Source organism: Macroventuria anomochaeta (genome assembly GCF_010093625.1).
Source record: "Macroventuria anomochaeta strain CBS 525.71 unplaced genomic scaffold BU25scaffold_12, whole genome shotgun sequence".
Taxonomy (NCBI): domain Eukaryota; kingdom Fungi; phylum Ascomycota; class Dothideomycetes; order Pleosporales; family Didymellaceae; genus Macroventuria; species Macroventuria anomochaeta.
Genome location: NW_022985373.1, coordinates 464,944 through 487,150, shown reverse-complemented (window position 1 = coordinate 487,150; position 22,207 = coordinate 464,944). Strand labels below are relative to the sequence as shown.

The following is a 22,207-nucleotide window of genomic DNA, read 5'->3' as shown; positions in this document are numbered from 1 at the left end:
ACTAAGCCACCATGTTCTGGCTGTCGAGTCACTAAGATTACCAACGGGCAGAAGAATAGCTCTGGAAGCCTCCTGGTCAACCTATAAACCGCCCTCGATTCACTTCAGCGCCCTTTTTACTCACAAAAGGTCTTCAGGGCTGCCAAAAGTTCAAAAGCCGTATCTCACATGGTCATGGGCACCAGAATGTGTATGCATGGCGTCGCATGTGGAGGTCTTCAAACACGTAGAAAACCACGTTATGTCCCTGAAAGCCCATGGTCAGAGTACGCATGGAAGTCTAAAATCCTTTTTACGACCATTTTATGTCTTCTCTTGGGGCCCTGCGCTCTAGAAGTTGCTATGTGAGACTTCTGGAAAAACCACACGACACGATCCCATGCCTTGTCCACTGAGGTTGTAGATGTCGTCTTCTGGTTAGTTATGCTGCTGGGCTATAAAACCCACTCAGTGACCACAGCTGCCTCCCGATTTTCCAGATACTTTGCTAAATTTCCAAAAGAAATTCACGTTTGTGCCATACCGACTTGAAAATCCTTGAACACGACAGGGATGTGGCAGCTCTGTTGGATCTCCAGATAACACGTTCTATGTCTGTCTCGGACCTATACCAAAACCATCTGCGGTCGAGCATATGTGTCTAGAAAGTCCCGTGCGAGACTCACTATGATTTCCTTTGCGCCTTACCCTCACCATTCACATTTTTCGGCATCTCCCGAAATGCGAAAACGGATGAAAGCATGTCTGTTTCAGATTTGTGCAACAACCCAATTAACGATGGACACATGTATGTCGAAAACTCCGGAACACAGCCTCATGACTTTTTGCACACCTCTCCTTAATCGAGAGAAATCCCGGCTACGTTTTTCGATCTACTAGGAGTCCATAATCTTCTCAATATCCTCTGGGAAGTCCTTCCGCAAATGTTTCACAATTCTGGAGGAACGAGTATGTGTCAAAAGAAGAGACTCAGTTTCCCATGGGCCAACAAGCAAAATGCCGTTTTTGAAATGTTCTCGCTGTCTTGTTCTCAAAACCGAAGAGGCCCGCAACCATGTTTTGCAAAGAGCTTTGGTGGATGCATAAATATATTCTCCCATTGATGACCTCAGACAGTACTTGTTCATACTCCTCTTCACAATAAGCACTCAAAAGGAGATTTAAGAAGCAAGACCAACCCCGTATTTCATGATGATGGATGTGGACACGGTGTCTAAAAAGGGCGACTGGTGAGCGCATGTTCGCGAGGAAGTCCCTCCTGAAACTCTGTAGCGGTGCGGACCGCTGTAGAATACTGATAGCTACGGTAAACGATAACATAGGACTATCGGGTCGATGGAATACTGCGCTGTATTGCTGTCTAGCTATGAGGAGACGACTATATACCTGACCTGTAACACACTAGTCCAGGGTGGCTGATCAGGGGTATAGATAGACACTGTACGGACCATCCGATACCGCAACAAACTCTCTCTGCCGAACACATGCATTCCAAAAGCTGAGGACAAGGACGAGTGTCTGCTCTTACCCCCTTCGTCTTCATGCTGGAACACTCGGAGATATGAGTGACTGACCACGTGCACCACCAAAACTATGCCGTCTATGTTACCATGTCCTTGCCGTTTGCGGCCCAAAACGTTCGCGTTCGAGTTCCATGGAGCCAGACAGAAGATCATCAATGCTATATAAACTCTTCCAATCATAGTCAACTCCTTTCACAACCCAAGCCATTGGAAAAGTATTGAAACGACAGTCGCAACAAGGCGAAACAGCAGTACACATGGAGATGCTGTCAAAAGTGAAGACGAACACGAGTTATGATTCGGTTGTGAGAGTCTGTTCGAAAACCAAGATGGGACAAGGCATGTGCAGAACCAGAGGTGAGCTGCGAAAATACGCCGTGAGCCTCCGTAACTTGCTGTTGTGATGCGTAGTTCAAAAAAACTACCTGAGTTAAGATTGTCTACTGCTATGCCTCATGTTTTTCTGCCACGAAAAGGGCCGCAAAGGCAACTGCAGCTTCCATATGCATCACCAAAAACCAAGTTACTCCAGAAATGTCTCCGCCAGTCTGTGCGTTCAAATCCTTGTGGTCAAGAACATGGGCGCAAGCTGGAGGTTGTCAAGGGTATACAACCTCGTAAGTCTCAGCGACACCAGGCCTCCATCTTCCAAGCATCGAAAGAAGTTTCGAAAGACCATATCCAAACGGTCAAAGTGAGGACAGATGTCGAGACTGTCCAAAAATGAAGAGTACTATGATCCATGACCGTGGAAAGATGTGTGCCTGAAAGCCGAGAGGATAACCTTCATGTGCTCGCCATAATCCTTCTGCGAATGGTGTGATGTCCGCGTCCTCGCTTTGCTCTTGTCGTCAGCGGTCTGAAAATCGCCGCCGCTGGGTTCCATGACCTAAAATCTAGTGGCTTACATCCTATGTTGCTGTGCGGAGAACAGTTTGGACGGGCGATTTGTCTGATCTGCGTTGATACATGCTTATCTATTTCTTGCTTTATATTCCTGGTTCTGAGCCTATGCAACGACAGCGCTAGCTTCTTGCTCTTTCTGCTCTTCTTCGCTGCTACTTAAACTCTTCTTCTTCTTGTACACGCTTTCCAACACGCTCCGTATCTCCTGCAGGAAGCGTGTGCATTCGTCTTCTGTGCCTACTGTGATCCTGAGGCAGCCCTCACACCCATACTCCTTTCCTCGAAACCTAACAACAACACCCTTCTCTTCCGCCAGCCCTTGGTACACTGCTAATGCGACTTCGTTGGAAGGCTTTCCACTCGGCTCATCCAGCATTTGGTAGAGCAAGAAATTGCTCTCCGTCCCACCGTGCAACTGCCCCACACCCGGAACCTTCGGCAACTCCTTAATTAGCCTCGCCCTCTGCTTAACAATCAAGTCCTTATTTCTGTTCATTGTGCTGAGGTGCTTCGAGCTTAGCGCGGCTTGCGCAAGCTGGGATGTGGGGTTCGAGATGTTGTATGGCGCCTTCATGTTGTTCAGTATCTGTGCGATCGCAGGGTCTGCGAAGGCGGCGCCGAGTCTGATTCCAGCGAGGCCAAATGCCTTAGACAATGTCTGCATGACGACCAGGTTCGGCCATTCGGCGACCCATTCTGCCATTGACGAGCCTTCGGGCGCAAAGTCGATGTACGCCTCGTCCAGAACTATCACGCCGTTCCAGTTTGTCTCCAGTATGGCTTGTACGTCCTCCTTCTTCAGCAGTTTCCCTGTTGGGTTGCCGGGCGAGCAGAGGTATGCGAGCTTTATGCTGGGGTCGGAAGCGAGCGCTTTCTGGATGGCGGGGACGTCGAGGTTGAAGGCGGGGAGCTGTAGTGGGACTTTGACGAGCGAGACGTCATTGACTTGCGCTGAGACGCTATACATGCCGTATGTAGGTGGACATGTCAGGATCTTCTCTTTGCCTGGGGCACAGAAGGCGCGGATGAGGGCGTCGATGGCTTCGTCAGACCCAACGCCTACGAAGAGGTGCTCGGGGCCGATGGTCTTCGATGTGTGGGTGTGCGTGTTGCGGAGGTTGCAGAGAAGCTGCTTGAGGTCTGCTTGGTGGCTATATGCATGGTGAGCAGGTACTTGGGCGTGATGGTAGGAGTGCATACGGGTCGGGGTAGCGATTAAGGCCGAGTAGATCTACATCAATTGACGCTGATGAGTCTGATGTGCCGTTGACATTTGCGCCAGGCAGCTTTCCCTCTCCGTTCAGCGCCAGGCCGGGGCCGTATGCGTTCTCGTTTGCGTCGAGCAGGATGTTGGTGCCGTCATCCTTGTAATCACTGGCATCGTAAGCTTCTCTTCAAAGCGTGACTTATTGCGCTTCACCTACTCGCGCGCACAGCGATACGGCTCCAATGCAAGGATGTTGGGTCGTGCACATGTCTGCAGATCGAATGCCGTGTTCTTGGGAACCATTGCGAGTGGTGTGGGAGGCTGGACGCGTTATGATGTCGTGGAGGGTGCGGGCGCGGACTTTTTGAATGAGTACCGCGGGGCTGCGGCGATGTCGGGAGTCATCGCGACTCTAGCATCTTTTATCACCGCGATGACTCTACGAAGATCAACGACACGGCAGTATCGCCGGATGATAGTGCACTAGCTAAAAGAGGCATGTTGTTCGATGACGATGTCGCAGATGAATAGTGGTGTCGACGTGACGACGTGTTCAGGTGAGGCCGACACGCAGGGGCAGGAGCGAACAAGAGGAGGAAGGCAGGATGCAACATCAATTCGATGAACGAAAGCGCTACGCTCAGAAACACGAATAAGCAGCCCCTCAAGCCAGAGCACCCATAGGATCCCAGAGCTCGAGCATCTTTGGCTTCTGCTCCAACACCTTCCTGACCGTTGAGCTCACCACACTTGGATCCACAACCGCCTGATACACAAATTCATCCATCCACTTATCACTCATAACGAAATACCCCTTCTCGCCCACTCTATCACTCCATGAGTTCTCCACCCTCCACCTCACCGGCTTGCCGTTCACAACATGCACAGCCGTCAACACCATGGCGTGCGTCATCTGGCTCTCGCTGGTCTGCAGGCGCTCGGCTTTCGACATGCCAAGCTTGATGTTGAAGCCGAGTTCGTACTCGAAGAGGTCTGTATCCATGATACCGTTGGTTGAGTCAGAGTACTTACGAACGTCTGAGCCGAAGAAGACGGGCATGCCGCGCTTGAGCATGGCGATGCAGGCGTCTTTGATGGTCTTCATGTCTGTGTTGACGTATGTCACTGGTCGGCCTTCCCAGACATTGCCGAGGCGGTTTACGCTTAGGAGGCGGTTGTAGGGGTTGCGCGGGTCGTTAATGAGGGAGAAGAGTTGGTGGACATCCGTGCCTGAGAGTGCGCGTACGGTCCTGCTGTCCGAGAGCTCCTTTGCGAAGGCTGTTGGTCGTGTCTTCACGGTCTGAAAGTTGCCGTCGCGGTCGTAGAACTCCCATGTGAATGGCTTCTCGGGCACAGGCGGCGGGCCGAGCATCAGTGTGAGGATGAGGTGGATCTCGCGCATCATAGTGGCCTTCTCGGCTGCAATGTTGACCTTGATGGCATCGGGCGAGACGTTGCTGGACGCGATGGAGCGCAGTCGAACGGCATCCTCCCGCAGCTTTGTGGTGATAAGAGCGTCCATCACCCTTGAGTTGCTGGCGTTGAACGAGTCTGGATAGAGTGTGTGGGGAACCAGTCCGTACTTCTCCACCAAGTTGGCTACCATGTCCCATTGTCCACCATCTCCTACTGGGCTTTCCAACAAGGCCTGTACCAGACGGCTGTCGATGCTCTCAGATGTAGTTTCCAGGATGTTCTCGAGGAAGTAGTTCGCCTTCTCCATCTTGTCCCAGAAGAAGAGGTATGCCTGCGAGAGCTGGAAGCTGTCGAGTTTGTACTTCTTCATGATGGCGATGCGGAAGATGTTCGTAGAGGCGAAAAGCCAGCATCGTCCTGACGAGGCTTGGTTCGTGATGGGTGAGCCTTCGGTGGGAATCTTGATGTTGAACTGGTGGGTATCTGAAATGGTAGCAGCGCGCGAGGACAGAACGGCTGTGGCTGGGTTCGAGCTCAGAGCTAGAAGAGCAAGGCGGTTCTGTAGTCGCTATCAGCCACATTGATGTTTCAAAGGGTAGTCCGTCGCACCTTGGGGTCCTCCATGATCTTCCTCTCCCACTCCTCCGCATATTTGGTGGAGATAGTCTTCACCTGCCTTGAAAGTGGTGTGTATTTAGGTGCTGCAACAGAGTCAGAGCCTCACATAGATAGTGTAGTTGCTCAGGGACGTACGAGCATCGCCAGCGATATGTACGAATCCATCCTTCTCGCTCGTAGCTCGCTCCTCGTTCATATGAAGGGCCTGGAGCCGCTCTCGCAGCTTCTCGTTGACAGCAGGATCGGACGGTCTGGACTGGTTGGCACCCATAATGTGAACTATGTTGATGAGAACACAGGAGCTCAGGAATAGAAGAGCTTCTATCATGAACGATAAGCATGAGGGTGGGGAAATACCATGATGGCCACCTGCCTATCGCTATCGCGGGGAGCTATGGCGCGTGGCAGGACCCCCGCATGTGATGCATCAGATGGCTGGGGCGCACCTTCCTCAAGCTGTCGGTCAGAGGCCGCAACAGCATGTTCATCTGCAAAGATCTGAGAGGCATGCATTCGAGGATAGAATCTGTGTATTGTACAAATGTGACGATTCAAGAGCGTCTGCTGGTTGCAAGGTATCAACAAGAGCTAAGTAGGAATTTGACCCACTCCGCTACTCCACAGAGAGGATGGGCGATCGCGACTTGATCGGAAAGCTTGCATTTCTCAGAATATATTATTTTAATTCATTTGAAGTTTTATCGATTCGAATGACACGGTTTTACCGGCCCGATGGCGCAATGGTAGCGCGTCAGATTCCAGTTAAGGTGTCTCCTGAAGGTTAGGCGTTCAAATCGCCTTCGGGTCATTCCCTTTTGTCCTTTTTTGCCTTTTTTACCCTACTGTGAGAGCCGTGCGCAATGGTCTTTTTAACAAGACCGGCAACGGCCCGCTTTTTTGCTCCTTGCTGACCGACGTGTTTCAGCCACTCAGGCATCCGCTGATCGTGCTTTTTGACTTCCCACTCTCCACAAAATGCAACGTCTGGCGCGTGCTCCAACGACCCTTGGTCCACCTGATGCTGCTGTCATACCTCAATCGAAGGACCCTGTCGTCACACAATCCCTTCATTCAATTGCCTTGCTGCCTTGCATTCTGTTCACCACAACCAATTTTCAGTTTACAGACAGCAAAGAATACGCACGTTCGACTGCTAACTTGGGAAATGAGGATGCTCTGCGCCAGGCGCCAACCCACGTTTCACCCACATTCACAGCCGCCTTGGACGCCTTCTCCTGAACCCTGCACATCGACCTGCAAAATCTCCGGTTTTTTTGTTCAACATGTCTGATCCAAAGCTTCCTTGATAAGTTCGCAGTCGCCAGGTGACTTACCACTATCACTACACCTACTCAAGCTTTCCACAGCTCTCAATATACGAGATGGCGAACCAATCTGGACTGTGGAAAAAGCGTGTGCTTATACCCTTCTGGATCGTGCGAATCTGCATCATGCTCTTCCTCATAGGGATCTATGCCTACGCTCTTCGTGCAGTTGATGGCGTTGAAGAATTTGCGAAACCGGCCACTGCGTAAGTCACCAATTGCCCCTTGCTCGTAACAACTACTGACCGTCCACAGGAGTATTGTGGTCTTCATGCTATTCATTATCATCTGTCTGCTCATCGACATACTCGCTATCGTACTCTACATGCGCGACGCCCTGAAGCCAGGAACGTTTCTCACTATGAACTGCTTCCAGACCGGTTTCTTTGGAGGCGTCTTGATCATGGACCTCGTGGCTGTCATGAGAGGGACAAGCGCGGCTGGCGTTGGGTTCAGCATCTTCGTCTTGTATGCAGACACGATACTTGTAGCCTGATCCAGTACTAACTTGCTCCAGCCTTACCTTCGTCAGCCTCCTCGTCTATTCAGCAGTCGGCTACTACCGCGCGAAGAAGCAAGCTCAGCGAGGCAACTATGCTGTAGCGCACAACCCAGCTGTGTACAATCCTGCCATGCTTACCGCATACGCACCGCAGTATCAAGGCGCTCCACCATACCAACAGAACACTGCGTACTATCCGCAGACTGCTGCGCCTATCGAGCTTCAGCACAATCACTATCTGCCGCCATACCAGGCGCATGGCGCAACGACCGATTACTACAACCAGCAACCGCTGAAGCCGGCGCATATGGTGTAATGGGAGATAATTACATAAATATACAACAAATCCATATATTTCTATACATTATCTTGTGCCGAATCGTTGAATCCCTTCAGCCTTTGTTTCACTTTCAGCGCCGCAAGGGTCGGAGCTGACAGCTTGAACGTTTAGTACCATCACTGGGACGACGTGCGTAAGCGATACCGAACATCCTCACATGTGCCTTCGAGCAGGCACATGAGTGGTCTCGTAACCTCTCTCTCCGATTGATGGGACGGGCCGTTGTCAGCTGTCCCCACTCACAGTTCGGGACTTTGACACTTGAGGAAGGAGCGCCAGTATTTGGCACGACATGCGGTGAACGTCTGCAGGTACATTCAGCCTCAACGCTCACATGCCATCGTCAAGTCGAATTGCAGGCTTGTTCAGGGAATCGAAACGCATAGAAAGCGCACGTGTGAATGCTCGTCGCGGGTTGCCTGCCAGAAGAGTCGCCGCTGCCGAGGCACAATTGGCCAGTTCAAACGTCCTGTCCCTTCGCTTCGGACATCACCAACCAATCACAGCCTCAAACCCGCTTCTCGCCGCAACCTCAATCTATTCTACGTTCAATCAAATCACGATGTGCAGCACGTTCAGCTAATCGTGCAATGTTCGCCATGCAGTAAACCCAGTTGGTATTTGCGCGTCTGCGGAGGCCGAATGGGATTGGGGGTTGGCTAAGGATGGCTGTACCTAACTTGGCGAGTATTGCAGATGTTATAGGTATAAACACTCATGTCCGCCCATAGTATTGTGTAGGCAGGCGAGTGCGTAGCTCTTGGTCTTCTCAACTCAACTGTTGACCTCAACCGACTACACTTCGTTCGATACGTTCACTACAGCATGCGCTACTCACTCCTCATTGCTATAGCTTTGCCTTTGGCCCAAGGCGTTCGCATCATCCAGAGCAACGATGATGGCTGGGCTGAGATTAATATCAGGACATTCTTCAATGTTCTGAACTCTGCCGGTCACCAAGTCGTGCTCAGTGGACCAGCTGAGAACCAATCTGGCACAGGTACCCACTTCTCACTTATGTTGATGAAAGGCTCTTATGCTGACATGTTCAGGGTCCTCTGATGCCACACCAGAAACCGTAGGTTCCGATGGCTGCGGGTTTTCCTCCTGCCCTGGTGGAAGCCCAGCAACAGGTGCCAACACCACCGACCCGCGCCTAAACTACGTGAACTCGTACCCTGTCACGGCCATCAAAACGGGAATCTCGACCACCGCGCCCAAACTCTGGAACGGCGCCGCTCCAGAACTCGCTCTCACAGGCCCTAACGTCGGCTCCAACGTCGGCCTCCAAGTTCCCTTCAGCGGAACCGTTGGAGCAGCAACCTACGCCGCAAAGACCGCAAAGATCCCCGCCATCGCGTTTTCTGGCGCCTCAGGCGATCCAACGGCTTGGAATCAGCCTACGCCATTGTACAGCGAGGTCTACGCTGATCTGGCGCTCAACATCACAACTACCATTATCGAATCTGGAAAGCCGTACCTCCCGGATAACACATGGCTTAATGTCAACTTCCCGGCTGTGTCGAGCACCAAGTGCAACAATGTCAACCAGTTCAAGTTCATCTTCACTCGCATCAACACCGGTCTTATTGGCAGTGCTGCTGATATCACTGTTTGCGGTACCACAGCGAGGCTGCCGTGGGAGGCAGATGTCGCGGTGATAAGGGGAAATGACTGCTACGTCTCCATCTCCCCTGGTGATGCAAACGACAAGACGACTGCGGCGGCTGCGCAGCAGCAAGTCATTTACAACAAGTTGAAGCCGATCCTGTCGTGCTTGCCGTAGGTGGTGGATCAAAGGGATAGGACGACAGTTTCGAGTAGATAAACAAAATAAACGAGATCGAGGCTGCTTTAATTCCAGACAGCTTTCAGAATCATCAAGCAATCTCCAGGCGTTGTTCAATCATAACGAATCTTATGGAGGGTCTCCAGCATATACTGACTACTCTGAGACGTTCCTACTCTTTCGGTCACAGATGTCAACGAAACTTTCTGCTGTATCGCAAACCAGTTATTGCAACACCACAGCAAGCGATGTTCAAGCGGTGTTTTCCAGTTGCTTTTCAGCCAACAGCATCACCTTCCTTGGTATGCAGGCTCTTCTGCGCACTCTTGCTACAATTTCTGACCGACCAAATCTCAACACCCAAATGAAGCGGGCGTTCCCTCATAGGTTAAGGGTGCAGTGAAGCCCACTACGCCGGCTCCTACCAACACTGCATAGCATGCGACAGACTCAGCAAGCCTGCAAAATCTACACTACCCACAATTTAGTCAGCAGAACTCTCAACAAGCACGGCAGACAACTCAGAAGAACACCATGATCCTGACAAAGAGGTGGATGCACAAGCAGCTGACTTCACAACCCCAGTTGGGCTTCAGCAGTTGCTGCGGCTAGATGCAACCGCAGACACCGTGTACCAAGACCTACAGATCTTCCCACAAATCTTCCCAACTGACATCGACGTCGCTGCTTCACTGGAAAGGGTTGGAAGTCAACCAGATACACTAGCAGTGCTGCTTAGATTTATTTACAATCCAGAAACATGGCCTTCGTCAGGCAACATCAAGCTCAACTGCTTTTGGGACGAGGCTATCGCAGGCCGACCAGTTGTGCAACTCAACACCATGAATCAACATCTTGATCAGAGCCCAGAGGACCACGTTAAATACTGGGGTCAGCTCAAATATCGACTCTGCGTAATTTCCTCTTATCCCACAGCAGCCCCTGGAAGTACACAGATGAAATACGGAATTGTTCACGATATCTTCAATTTCTGCATCGCCCAGCTCTTGGTGAAGCTTAAGCCTGCCTTCCTGATGGGTTCGACCAGTCTTGTTTATTTATGGTGCGTTGATGGCGAAGTGTCCTTGACTTTTGCGCGGAAGACTTGTGAGAAAACCACATTCTTGATGTGCAGCTACTCCACACCTGGGTCTGAAGCGGTCCTTCTGATGTAGAAAACCTTGTCAAGAGATAGCGGGTGCATCTGCAGTGTAATCAAGGACTTTGCGTCGCGGCATGCACCTAGTAGCACATGCTGGCACCTTGGATCTTTGACTCTGGCTTTGAACGCGTCTACACCTCAGTGTATGTGCCGGAATGGGTTCGAGGAATACGGCATACCCACAATCTTCAATCTGACAACCTCATCGTCCCTGACATTGACAAATCAGAGAACAAGTCCTCACTCGGAAAGCCTGCCACGAATCCTGTAATGCACTCCAAGGTACGAGATTCCTTCTGACAGATGCCTTTTAAGTCCGCATATGTGCGCACGATTATGCGACAGCCTTTCACAGTTGAAATTCCCTTGTCTATATACTGCTGGGTCATTCCTCTGAGCAGCTGAATTGTTCTAAAGCCACCAGCTGCGCCTCGGGCCAGGTAGTCTTCATGGAACTGGGGCCTACCGTCAGTCTCGAATATGAACGATACAACTTCGATATATCTTATGGGTATGAGCATCAACAAGCACAACGACATACGTATTCGCAATGGTTATCACGCGCTGCTCGCCTTGCGCGATCTTCAGAGCGTCAAGTTCTTGCTCAAGCGCACGTTGCCTCACTAGCAGCTCCTGATAGTCCTCGCGACTCTTCTCGACTGCTTGTTCACACGTTTGCGCACCAACCCGTCCAGTTGTTAGCATTCAAAATAGGAACAAGGCCTGGAGGATGTCAACTCACCGAAAAAAATCCAGTCCACTTTGGGCATCAATACTAAGCGATGCCAATCGTGCGGCCAACGCGCCGCTCGTGCCTGCTGTCATGATGTGTGGCCGTCACCGCCTGCGAGGTCAGTTGTTTTTAGGCGGGAGGAGAGGGAGGCAAGAAAAGAATGTGTGCGAAACAATAGAAGAGAGCAGAAAGCCAAGGCTTTTCGCTTCGTACTTGCTTTCACCTCACTCTTGACAATGAGTTGAATACCTCCCAGCGGTATCTATCGTGGACGCTGGAGAACAATCGCAACCAGATGGCTTTAGTGTGCAGAAGACGAGCAGTGTAGGCACACAGTGGGAATGAGTGTCGATGACTACATGTGGCGTGGCATATGTGAGCAGGGAGGAAGTACCAAAAGAGTGAAGGGGAAGTCGCCCCACGCGTGCAGATAGTGTCTGCCGCTAGAACATATCCTAGTTCATAACCGGAAGGGGCTGCCCTGTATCAAAACGCAACAATGACAGGCTGAAAGATAAACATGTGTACTCATTAGGTATGTTTGGTGCGATACCCAACCTGAACCAAACCATCGCTAGCAATACCACGAGGTACTTGCCCTCTCCTCTATCCCTCCACGTCTCCGTGTTCAACCATCTCAACCCTTGGCATTCCACCGATCGTTATACGCATTAACCCCCACCGCAATCTGTCTATAAAACCAATTCCTGCTCCCCTCATCCCCAACGGGAATAAACGGCCCATTCGTGCCCCCCTTCAGCGTAATGCTCAGCCCTGTCCTTTCCTTACTAATAGTCTGCACATCCTTAAGCGGCACATCCCACTCAGTCTGCAGCTTCTTCGTGCGCACCATCATGATGGCGTTGTACGTCAACATGATCAATACGTCCTTGCCCTGCAGCTCGAGATGCGCAATGTAGTCCTCATTGAAGTACTTCCCGTTGTCGAGCGTCTTGAGCCAGAACTGGCCTAGCGCTTCGCGCTGCGAGTACGGCCGTACGATACCGTCGGTGCCGATGAAGCGTGTTAGGCGCACGCGGTCGAGGCCTTCTTGGTCGAAGACGGTGGTTGTGTTGCGCACGCCTTCGGCCATGTTGGAGGCGAGGTCGAAGGCGCCGATTGCAGCCTTCGTAGGGACACCGAGAAGACCCTTCCCAACACCCTTGACGAAGCCGAGGGCGCCCTCTTTTTCGGCACCTTGGATGGGATGACGTGCGAGACCACCGAGGCCGGATGCGAGACTGTTGGCAAAGGCGTTGCCACCAGCGGTGATGCCATAGAGGGCATGCTTGGGCCTGTTGCGGGAGCGGGTGTTGCGACGCTGGTCTTGGAACTCCTTATCAAGGGTTGCGGCGGACAGACCCTTCGACATGCTTCCTGTAAACTTGGCCATGCTGTCGGAGAAACCGAAGACAGACTTCTTGACAAAGCTTGAAGCACCCTTTGCGATACCAATACCGAGATCCTCGGGGCGGTCAGACTTGACCAGACCTTGGTATGGTTCGTAAAAGATGTCGGCAACACCAGAGCTGATGTTGGTGAAGAGACCGACTGGGTTACCGAGGAAGTCAGCTGAACCAATGATGACGTGAACCTGTCTCAGCGACTCCTGCACGTAGTGGTTCTTGATGTTGTTGATCAGGGCAGTCGTCGAAATACGAGCGTTCTCGAGAATGAGAGAGTTGTAGCGAACCGGCGCATCGTTGACGTTACCGATCGACATGGTGAGAACGTTGACCGCGAACATAAAGGGGTTGGAGGTAGACATGGTGTCCTCGGCGTTGATGCGCTCAGTGCGGACGAATGACAGATCGATCTGCATGGGCTGCAGGTGGAGCAGCTCGAAGTAAACATCTTGACCGGACTGCTCCTGCTTTGGCTCTGGAATGTCAAGTGAATCGTCCCAAAGCTTGCCCTCTGCTTCCTCTGACCACGAAGCTCCAGGGATTTTGGCAAAATCGATCATCGCAAAGATGAAGTCCTCATCGATCTCGAGAGTCATCTGCTGCAGCAGGAAACTGAAGTACTTGATGTACATCACACCGTATGAGTCATCCTTAACACGAGTCACGCTCGTCTGGAAGATGGGATGTGCTTCCATCTCCTTGCCCGTCTTCGGAACTACACTGGGGTAGAAGATGATGGGGAAGATACCGCCGTACAGCTGGTTGTCGATCTGGATCCATTTAACTTGCACGTTGACCATCTGGTAGAGAGGCGAGTCCGAGTACTTCAACTCAAGATCGCGCAGCGTAACGTACACTAGCTCGCGCAAGTGACGGTTGACAAGGGAGATGCCGATACCAGCAAGTCGTATCTGTGCCTTGAACGTGACGTCGGTATCTTGATCCTTGACCTCGAAACCTGTGGTTGTCGACGATGAGGCAGCACCGGGCTTCTGCTTATACATGCTCTTCGAAGGCTTGTAGTTGGAGATCTCGAGTGTCTGTGTTGGACCCTGGGCAACGACGTTCAGATCAATGACCTTCATACCACCTTCCTGTTGGCCAGGTGGGATCTTGAATGGGATAAGGGGACCGATTTCTGCAAGCTTGACATGTCGCTCCCTGCCGTTGGCGCTAATGACGATCTCTTTGTTCTTCGCTGCAGGGAAATCCCAGGCGTACGGCATGATGCTCCTCGGTGGTAGACGGTACCTGATAGGTCTAAAGCCAGATCCACGATCATCTTCATCTTCATCGAGGTTGGGGTTTTGCTGCCAGTACAAGAACTCTTGGTCGCTCATGTTCCTGAATGAGAACGGCCAGTGCTTCGTCTCGACACTGATGTGGACGAATATTGTGGCTTGCTCCATCAGAACATCGATGCGCATCAACTTTTGGCGTTGACCAGTTTTGGACAGCTTGACGTGCACATTGCCGACATTCGAGATGTTGAATGGTGAAGACCACTGGTTGTTGACACCCGGGTAGCAGAGCGACAGCTGCGGCGATCCTCCTTGCCTGAGCCATCGAAGGGGCAGAAGCTCTCCTTCCTTCAGCGTCATCCAGTCAGGCTGCCCAGGCTCTCGAATGAGCAGCTCTTCATTGATTCTGTTCTTGACAATGAAGCGTGGGGCGATAGAGATGACCTTTGTCAGGTTGTACTTGCCTTCGCCTTCGGCGACAGACACACCAAGATGCATGTCTGATCTCGAGTTGCTAGCAGGTATCGAGACCGCGTAGGTACTTCCAATGGCGTCGAAACTCTGAGGCTTACTCCAGCTAGAGTCGCCGACCTTAATAAGCGCACGGTTTTTCTTGTTCTCTGATGGGTAAGAGAACATGAATGGCAGGGCTTTTCCAGCGTCGGTCTGGTCGTCTCTGAACGTGCCTTCTGCGCCTGAAGACCTGCCACCGCCCAGGAACTGCTGTTGCTGTGATTTGAGGTCCAAGTTGAGACCCGTGCGGTTCAAGACGATGTAAGGGCTGAAGATTGCGACCTTGAAGGCACCTCCACCATCAGGGTAGTTGCTGAAAAGAGTCAGTATGTGCTTGTATATTCTGCGTGATTGACTCACTAGAAGTGCATGTTGAGGTGCAAGGCTGTGTCGTTGTCGTCCTTGACCTCGAGCACCTTCTCCCTCCTGAAGCTTTCTCGATCGGTGGAGTTGATGATGCCGAACTTGCTAGGCTTGAATGGTCCTTCCTGCATCTCTACGCTGATAAGCAAGAGATGGGATAATTCCACGACATGGACAGGGCTGATGCCTCCTTTTCGCAGGAAGTTTGTCCAATCCTTCTTCGTACTGCTGTCGTAGATCCTGTACTTGAAGTCATAGGGCAAGAGATTGTGTACTTCCACTGGCGCTTGTAGGCGCAAACGCATGTAAGGGTAAGTGCCAGTCAGAGGATCCTTCTTGTCGTAGGCTGCGTGCATCTGGAAGTAGAATGGCGGCGCTTGGTCGTCTTGCTCACCACGGCAAGTGATGGTTCTTGTCGGCCGCTTCAGCAGATCCTTCCAGAAGAGACGCTCGTTCGACCAGGCGTAGCCGAAGCCTTGGTCTGGTCGGATGACGATTGAGTGCATGTAAGCAGACCCAATAGGTGCTGGACGTGCATCACCAGGTGCGATTTTGTCGATCTTGAGAAGGTGGCCTTCCTCTGGGCTGAACATGCCAATCTCAATAGGGATTTGCGTGTTGTTCTCGACCAACAATGGGGATCTAAAGGTGATGTTCTTGATGTTGTCGGCGCCAAGCTTCACTTCCACAAGCACACGGTGCTGTACCCTGTCTTGCTTGGGTCTCAAGTTGTACAGCGACTCTCCTTCTCGGTGTACAGGGATGCGGGAAAGTGTATCAAAGCCGCTGCCCTGAAGTCTGATGCCAAGCATGCCGGTCGCGCCGTCTGTTGACAATGTTTCACGAGTGGACATGGGATCTTCAAATCGCCAGGGCTGCTCCTCTCCATCCTCCAGTTTCGCCGCGTAACCTTCTTGCTCCTTGCCCTCGGCCCAGACATCAAGGCTGAAGCCTGTGTAGTTGCGAATGCGGTATGGGGCATCGCTAGCGCGAGGCTTCGAAAGGATGTCTTCGTCGGCCGTAAGGAAGTCGAAGGACTTCGAGCCCAAAGCGATAGTCGCCGCCGTGACTGTAAGTTCCATCGATTTGCGAGAGTACAATTCCACGGACAAACGGTCTGGGTTCAAGTCCTTCGCCATGTGGAAGCCGACGCTCCATGGCTCGATCAGTGGCTCCCATGCAGACTTCGAGAAATTGTAGACATTGATGAGAGTCTCCAGTGAAGTGTCGGCGACCATTGCGCCTGACCAATTGCGAACATCTACACCGAATTTCTTGACCCGCCAGTCAAGCATTGGCATCTCGTGAACATCACCAATGAGAACCACACGAAGGCCTTCGAGGTTGACATGCATTTCCTCACGCTTAAGGACCGCTGAACCGGCCTGCGGCTGCTTCATCTGCGCTTCTTGTTGGCTTGATCGCTTTGTCTTCGCAATAGACTTAGCCCGAGGTCTCGTAGTACTGGCAGCTGCTGTCGACTTAGGCTTCTTCGATGGTGTGCTGGGCTTGAGTTGCTCTGCGCCCTCCTCAGACATCTTCTTGTCGTCGTTTGCTTGCATAGCAGATGCGCGGTTGACAATCTGCATAGCCAACAGGATATCGCGGAGCGACAGGCGCAGGACGAGAGGTTCGATATCAACATTGATACTGATCAGAGATGATTTTGAATTCTGGTTGCGCATGTCCAATGCCGTCTGGATGCTGAAGTCATCGAGGATACGGAGGCGGTTTGTCTCGAAGCGATCCATGCGACACAGGAACATGCCGACCTTGTCGACCTGCAGTGTCATAGCCTGCTGCTTCGATACGAGGACTTGCTTCGTGCCCAGGACGATGGCCTCAGAGTTTGCAAGCGCTGGATTGGCGATGAGCACTACCTGGGCATCTGCTAAGTTCACGCGGAACGACATGCTCATGCCGTCCTGCGCTGATTCAGCAGGGGTGTCTGGCTTTTGTAGAGTCCTCGACCCGTCTTGCGACACGAGTTCATCGTCGCTATCAGTGTCTTCTTCCAGAGGGTCTTCCTCGATGTTCAGCGGCTCATCTGTAGCGAGGCCAGCGTTGACGAACGCCTGCAAAGCAAAGAGGTAGTCCAAAGCCAAGATGATTCTAGGGCTGTCGATGGTAAGAAGGGCGATAAGATTGCGCTCCTTTCCGCCTGAGATCGAGACACTAGCCATGAATTGCTGCTTGACATCGTTGTTGATCAAAGACATGATCTTGCGGAACTTGTTGGTTCCTTGTGTGCGGCTGTCGCGGATCGAGAACGACTGGACCACGAGCTCTGCCTCCATAGCATTATCACTGATCATGCGCACCTTCATGTTCGTGTCGTTGAGAGAGAATTTCGAAAGACTGGCGGCCTCGACATCACCGATGGGCTCGCCTTCCTTCGACCGAATCAGTTCCAGAGCGATAGCACCGACCTTGAACACGAAGTCCAGCTTCGTCCATTTGTCAGCATCGGTCGACAGCTCGGGTCCTTGCGAGGACACAACGTCTTTCGAGGGCTCATCATCTGACGACTCTGTGTCTGTGATCTGTCGCACTGGCTCAGTCTTAGCCACAGGCAAGTCCTCCTTAACTTCCTCATCAATGGCATCCGGCTCTGTTGTGAACGCCTGAGGAATGGTACGAGACAGCTCCAAAGCAAACTTCATCTGCTCTGGAGTGAGGCGCAAGTTGATGTCGGACATCGATCCATCGATTTCCATATCTGGGCGGTGTTGACCGGCTTTGTGCTCGACCATAGTGATGTTGAAGTCTAGATCGACCTTGTCGATCAGCTCAAGCGCTTCCGAACGGTCGTCCTCATAATGGAGATTCGAAGTGAGCTTGATGTTCCTGATACCAGCAGAAATCTTGTTGGCAATCTCTGCATTCTCCGAGTCGTCCAGTGGTGTGAACTCGTTCTTTGCATAGATCTCACCCAGGTTTGCTGTCAGGGTATCACGTTCAGGCTTGTCCGAAATGACCATCCTGGGAAAGACGACGATCGGAGTGCTGATGGTGATGTCGAAGTGGAACTTCGCTGGGTTCTGCTGGATCTGAGTGGCTTGATTCGCCGCAACCTGACGAGCTGCATTGAAGATGGCTTGCATCTTGCCGAACTTGACAGCGAACTCCATGATCTTTCGGAAAGGTTCCGTGAGGAAGTTGATCTTGATGGAGCCGGTCTTCAGCGCTACGGACATGTCGTAGCCGGGGTAGCTCTCCGAGTTCGAGTCGAATGTCTCGTAGCTGAAATCTGCTAGATTCTTGCCTTCGATTGTGACTAGCTGGCGCAGCGAAGATGTTTCAGGGACACCTTGGTTGACGTCGTCAATGAGCGAGAGGTTGCCAAGTCGTCCACCTATGCGCATTGTGCCGCCATTCAGCATGATGCCGACGTCACCGGAGTTCAAACTCAATGTAGCCAGACGTATCCCGTCATTGTTCAGGACAACTGCGATGCGCTTCAACTCAGCGCGAATGCGTATTTTGTCTGGCTCGGCGTTAGACTGCTTGGCCACTTCCTGCTCTTCAGGCTTTGCAGCAATCTGTGCCTGTTGGTTCCGAGGTTGGTCTGGAGTGGTAAAGGTAATGAGGACGAAGTCAAGAAGGGTCAGTAGCGTCCTTCTTGTGACGATCAGATTGATTGTCGAGACAGCGACATCGAGGTTTGTAGCGATACCCTCATACTTGGTCTGGAATTCTGGTGACTCTTTGTTGACCTTGGTAAACTTCAGCGTGAAGAGATCCTTCTGTTCGTCTGCAGAATCATCTTCGGAGGAGATGATGTTGCGGAACTCTGGCAGTGGGTTCTCCTCAACATGGTCCTCGACTGCCAGGCTCCTTAGACGAACGTCTGCACCCATCTCGAACTGCTCCAGGTAGAAATCAAGATCGAAGTGTTCTGCAATGAGCTCAACGAGAAGCTGATCTGGCTTACGACCTTCCGAGTCAGTACGATAGAGCGAACCTTGCAACTTGTCTACAGTGAACTTGAACTCGAAATTGCGCTGGTGCGTATGCGTGTTCTTGTTGCCTGCAGCTTCTGGGACGTCTTCGAACTTCGTGTTAGAGTCGCTTTCGTGGTCCTCCTCCATGACGAGCTCATGCTCCTGAGCAGCGAACTGAAAGGATTTGGAACGAGGCCGCCCAAGCGCGTCTTTGTCCGATGGCTTCGCATCACTAGTTGGCTTAAGATTAGATGGGCCCTTTGCACCCTCGGTAACTTGTTTGTTTGTGGCACTATCATCATCGAACTTTGGCACCGCAACATCGATGAGCTTCATCAAGTTCTTGTACTTAGCATCAGATATTGATGCATGGAGCACAGGTAGGTTTCCCGATACGCGGAACTTGGCAAGGTCAGATGCTTTTGGAACGATGCAAAGCTCGACCTTGAAGTCCATGTTGATCTTGTCGACAATGTGGAAGTTCTTCGACGTCGCGCTCTCCTCAAGCTGAGCCTTCGTCTCCTCGATTGAGGGTCCAATAAGCACTTGCGTCGATTGCAGCTTGAGGGTGAACCTGTCATACATCAGGTTCTCTAGACGCCGGAAGTCTTCCTCGGTATACTGTTGTTGCTGTTTTGATTGAATGTCGCGCAATGTGTCTTTGTCGATGAGCTCGCTTGTTACGCTTGCATGACCAGCATCGAGGATAAGGCAGTTGCTCGACTTCTTCGTGACAGAGTCTGGGATGATGATGAGGGGCGCTTGCAGATCGAGCTGTGCATTGATGGTCTTGTGTTCCGTGAGGGCGAACTCTAGGCCAGCGCGAGTCTGTTGTCGGATGGTATCAACCGTGGCTCCAGCAGTCTCCATGAGCGCACCGATGGACTCCATATGGCGCTCCGGAGGCTTGAAGAACTTCGCAGTCTCTACCACGAATCTCGGGTTGTAGACGAACTCCATGCCTTTGAGCTTCACTGTCAAAGCAGTGTCTGCGCTGTCATCGAGGGGGTTCTTCTCGAAAGTGAGGAAGAAGAAGGGATCTTCTGTATCTTCCTCCTCGTCTTCGTCGTCCTCTTTCTTCTCGTTCTCGTCGTCATCGAGCTCTTCGATACGCTTGTCATCAGGTATCGGTGGGGCATCCTTGATTGTGATGACCTGAGGGAAGAGACTGCCTTCTGTTGTGCCATCGTACAAGCGCATACCCTCGAGTGCAAGTTTCACGAACATCGAGTCTGTGCGTTGCAGGAATTGTGTGCTGAAGCCGTCAAAGAGCAGGCGAAGTATCTCGTTCGATTTGCCGTGGGGATCGCGCTTCAGCGTGAAGCTGCCAGTACGAAGGCTCATGTTCACCTCCATCTTGACATATTCGCGCGGCATGTCGACCGACTCGGCGATAGCCTTCTTCTCATCCCAGTCGATCGCATCGTATAGCTCCTTGCGTTGCTCTTCCGTCATCTGAGTGTTGTCGTCGATGTGCTGTTCCTGCTTGGCACCCCAACCGATCCACGAGCCCCAGCCCTGCTTCTGCGGCGCCTTCTTCACACCGACGTTCTCCTTGCGCAGCTGATTACGCGCCAGAGACCGCCAGAAGCGAAGGTCTTCGTACGTCAACTTCCGTTCCAACTTGTCAAGGTCCTCAACTTCGGTCGGTGTGAGCTTCTCTTCCTTCTTCTTTTTCTTAAACAGCTCGATGTAGCGTAGGCGGTCGTCTCGGCGCTCCTTGAAGTATGCCCAACTCCACCTCTTGTTGCGGTCGTGAATTTTGTCGAGAACAGCCTGTCCGGCGAAGCGCAGCCACCCAGCAGGGTCTTCCTTCGGCGATGACTTGGGCTGGAACTTCTTGTATTCCTGATGTCGAATAAAGTAGTGGAATAGGTCGACCAACATGAGTGCGTCGCGATATTGGTCCTCGTCGATGATGAAACCCAGCTCGTCGAACAGCAGGCGAGCCTTCATCTTCGGCCGGTCGGCCTTTCCGGTCTTGTCCATCTCGAGTCCTGCACGACCGCTGATGGGCTTGAGAATGAACTGATGATCACCAAGCTCAGGATTGTCGCCTCTCACGATCATGTCACGAAGAGTCTCGATGAACTCAGAGTGCTCGATATGCTGCTCATCTTTGCTGTCATTGCCCTTCCCTGTGCCGAGAAGCTTCGCATCTGTGTCCCAGTATACCGCCAGAGAACCCAGTGTTGCGAGCTTGTGTGTCGAGACAGCGTTGCCCTGGATGAAGGTTGGCTTCCAGTTCTCGTCTGTGCTGATAGCGCTGAAGTCGGCGAGGGTGAGGCCTAGGGCGAAGGGATGCCCAGGGTCTGATATCGAGTCTTCGTATCGAATGTGGATGTTCTTGACGGTGACCTGAACGTTGTCGACGATAGCAGTCACCATGCTTGCGGTGAAGCTCTGGTTCTTCTGCTGCTCCTCAGCACTCATGCCTTCCGTGTTGCGCTCCTTCAGCAGTTCTGCACTGTCCAGCTTCTCCATCTTGACAGCGTGCGCTCGTCGCTCCTCCTCTTCTGCGTCGTAGTCTGCGTCTTCTTTGGGCGCTGCCAAGAGAAAGACATCCTCGATCTGCACCTTCAATGGCTTCCCTCGAAGATTCGACCATGGGATGGAGAGTGTGAGTGAGCCCAGGTGTCCTTCGACCACGTTGAGTGGTAGTCGCAGCTGATCGAGAGCTTCACGACGGAGCTCGAGATCTCTCAGCTTGACGTCACCAGACCAGATGCCAACGTTGAGCTGCTTGGGATCGAAGTTCTGGACATACATGCCCAAGAACCGATTGAGCAGGTTGGAAACGAGACCCTCGAGCATGTCGGCGGTGGATGACCGTTACCCGGGTCGGGGCGTAGAGGGAATGGGGATGCGAGGTATGCCGGGTCGAGAGAGGTTCGTTCGTTACGTCGTGAGACTTCGTTCAGTCATGGAGCTCGTGCGGCGATGCAAATTCAATGCGAGGTTGGGTATCGTAAACCGTACGTAAACCGTATAAACAAAGCGGGGTGCACGCAGAGTACCGTGTCGAGCTTTGCCTGTGCTGCGGGATGCGTCGAGCACTAATGTTCAAACAAGAGTCGCAAGGAGAGCGGGGAAATGAAAAGACGCTCGCAAGCAGCAGCCCGTTGATGAGACACGGTGACAGTCTGGAAGCACGCATACAAGACAGCCAGGTGGAGCCCAGCGATCGCTGCAAGGCAGCTGCAGCCCGCAATGCATGAC

At 52.2% G+C, this 22,207-nt stretch overlaps 5 protein-coding genes and 1 non-coding gene across 6 annotated transcripts; 3 read left to right on the top strand and 3 right to left on the bottom strand.

The window, feature by feature from the left end:
- Window positions 1-2,523: 2,523 nt before the first annotated feature.
- BU25DRAFT_365684 (histidinol-phosphate aminotransferase) lies at window positions 2,524-4,012 on the bottom strand. Its single transcript, XM_033703824.1, has 3 exons — window positions 3,854-4,012; window positions 3,630-3,803; window positions 2,524-3,580 (listed from the first exon to the last, which is right to left on the bottom strand). Exons 1-3 carry the CDS (start codon window positions 3,937-3,939, stop codon window positions 2,533-2,535), a joined length of 1,308 nt encoding a protein of 435 aa, XP_033562961.1. The 5' UTR covers window positions 3,940-4,012; the 3' UTR covers window positions 2,524-2,532.
- Window positions 4,013-4,231: 219 nt separating this feature from the next.
- Window positions 4,232-6,019, bottom strand: BU25DRAFT_409801 (bleomycin hydrolase). The gene is made up of 3 exons (XM_033706139.1): window positions 5,806-6,019; window positions 5,662-5,753; window positions 4,232-5,611 (listed from the first exon to the last, which is right to left on the bottom strand). Exons 1-3 carry the CDS (start codon window positions 5,939-5,941, stop codon window positions 4,301-4,303), a joined length of 1,539 nt encoding a protein of 512 aa, XP_033562960.1. The 5' UTR covers window positions 5,942-6,019; the 3' UTR covers window positions 4,232-4,300.
- Window positions 6,020-6,396: 377 nt separating this feature from the next.
- Window positions 6,397-6,478, top strand: BU25DRAFT_t60. Its single transcript has one exon. It is a non-coding gene; the product is annotated as a tRNA-Trp (tRNA).
- Window positions 6,479-6,830: 352 nt separating this feature from the next.
- On the top strand, window positions 6,831-7,860 carry BU25DRAFT_31985 (uncharacterized protein). Its single transcript, XM_033702241.1, has 3 exons — window positions 6,831-7,201; window positions 7,251-7,463; window positions 7,513-7,860. The coding sequence occupies exons 1-3, from the start codon at window positions 7,053-7,055 to the stop codon at window positions 7,811-7,813; spliced, it is 663 nt and encodes a 220-aa protein (XP_033562959.1). The 5' UTR covers window positions 6,831-7,052; the 3' UTR covers window positions 7,814-7,860.
- Window positions 7,861-8,461: 601 nt separating this feature from the next.
- Window positions 8,462-9,623, top strand: BU25DRAFT_390646 (sure-like protein; the record flags this gene model as incomplete). The annotated part of the gene is made up of 2 exons (XM_033704578.1): window positions 8,462-8,837; window positions 8,890-9,623. The coding sequence occupies exons 1-2, from the start codon at window positions 8,663-8,665 to the stop codon at window positions 9,621-9,623; spliced, it is 909 nt and encodes a 302-aa protein (XP_033562958.1). The 5' UTR covers window positions 8,462-8,662.
- Window positions 9,624-12,029: 2,406 nt separating this feature from the next.
- BU25DRAFT_409798 (vacuolar protein sorting-associated protein-like protein vps13) lies at window positions 12,030-22,139 on the bottom strand. The gene is made up of 2 exons (XM_033706138.1): window positions 15,042-22,139; window positions 12,030-14,994 (listed from the first exon to the last, which is right to left on the bottom strand). Exons 1-2 carry the CDS (start codon window positions 21,800-21,802, stop codon window positions 12,159-12,161), a joined length of 9,597 nt encoding a protein of 3,198 aa, XP_033562957.1. The 5' UTR covers window positions 21,803-22,139; the 3' UTR covers window positions 12,030-12,158.
- Between the last annotated feature and the right edge of the window lie 68 nt (window positions 22,140-22,207).

Bases quoted from the DNA above. Each gene is read 5' to 3' on its own strand.
- BU25DRAFT_365684 (XM_033703824.1), bottom strand. From the start codon at position 3,939: ATGGTTCCCAAGAACACGGCATTCGATCTGCAGACATGTGCACGACCC. The intron at 3,804-3,853 runs GTAGGTGAAGCG...TTACGATGCCAG, and splicing joins CCGTATCGCTGTGCGCGCGA to TGATTACAAGGATGACGGCA. The intron at 3,581-3,629 runs GTATGCACTCCT...CCATGCATATAG, and splicing joins CTTAATCGCTACCCCGACCC to CCACCAAGCAGACCTCAAGC.
- BU25DRAFT_409801 (XM_033706139.1), bottom strand. From the start codon at position 5,941: ATGGGTGCCAACCAGTCCAGACCGTCCGATCCTGCTGTCAACGAGAAG. The intron at 5,754-5,805 runs GTACGTCCCTGA...ACTCTGTTGCAG, and splicing joins ACATATCGCTGGCGATGCTC to CACCTAAATACACACCACTT. The intron at 5,612-5,661 runs GTGCGACGGACT...TAGCGACTACAG, and splicing joins AGATCATGGAGGACCCCAAG to AACCGCCTTGCTCTTCTAGC.
- BU25DRAFT_31985 (XM_033702241.1), top strand. From the start codon at position 7,053: ATGGCGAACCAATCTGGACTGTGGAAAAAGCGTGTGCTTATACCCTTC. The intron at 7,202-7,250 runs GTAAGTCACCAA...GACCGTCCACAG, and splicing joins TTTGCGAAACCGGCCACTGC to GAGTATTGTGGTCTTCATGC. The intron at 7,464-7,512 runs GTATGCAGACAC...AACTTGCTCCAG, and splicing joins GGGTTCAGCATCTTCGTCTT to CCTTACCTTCGTCAGCCTCC.
- BU25DRAFT_409798 (XM_033706138.1), bottom strand. From the start codon at position 21,802: ATGCTCGAGGGTCTCGTTTCCAACCTGCTCAATCGGTTCTTGGGCATG. The intron at 14,995-15,041 runs GTGAGTCAATCA...GACTCTTTTCAG, and splicing joins CACCTCAACATGCACTTCTA to CAACTACCCTGATGGTGGAG.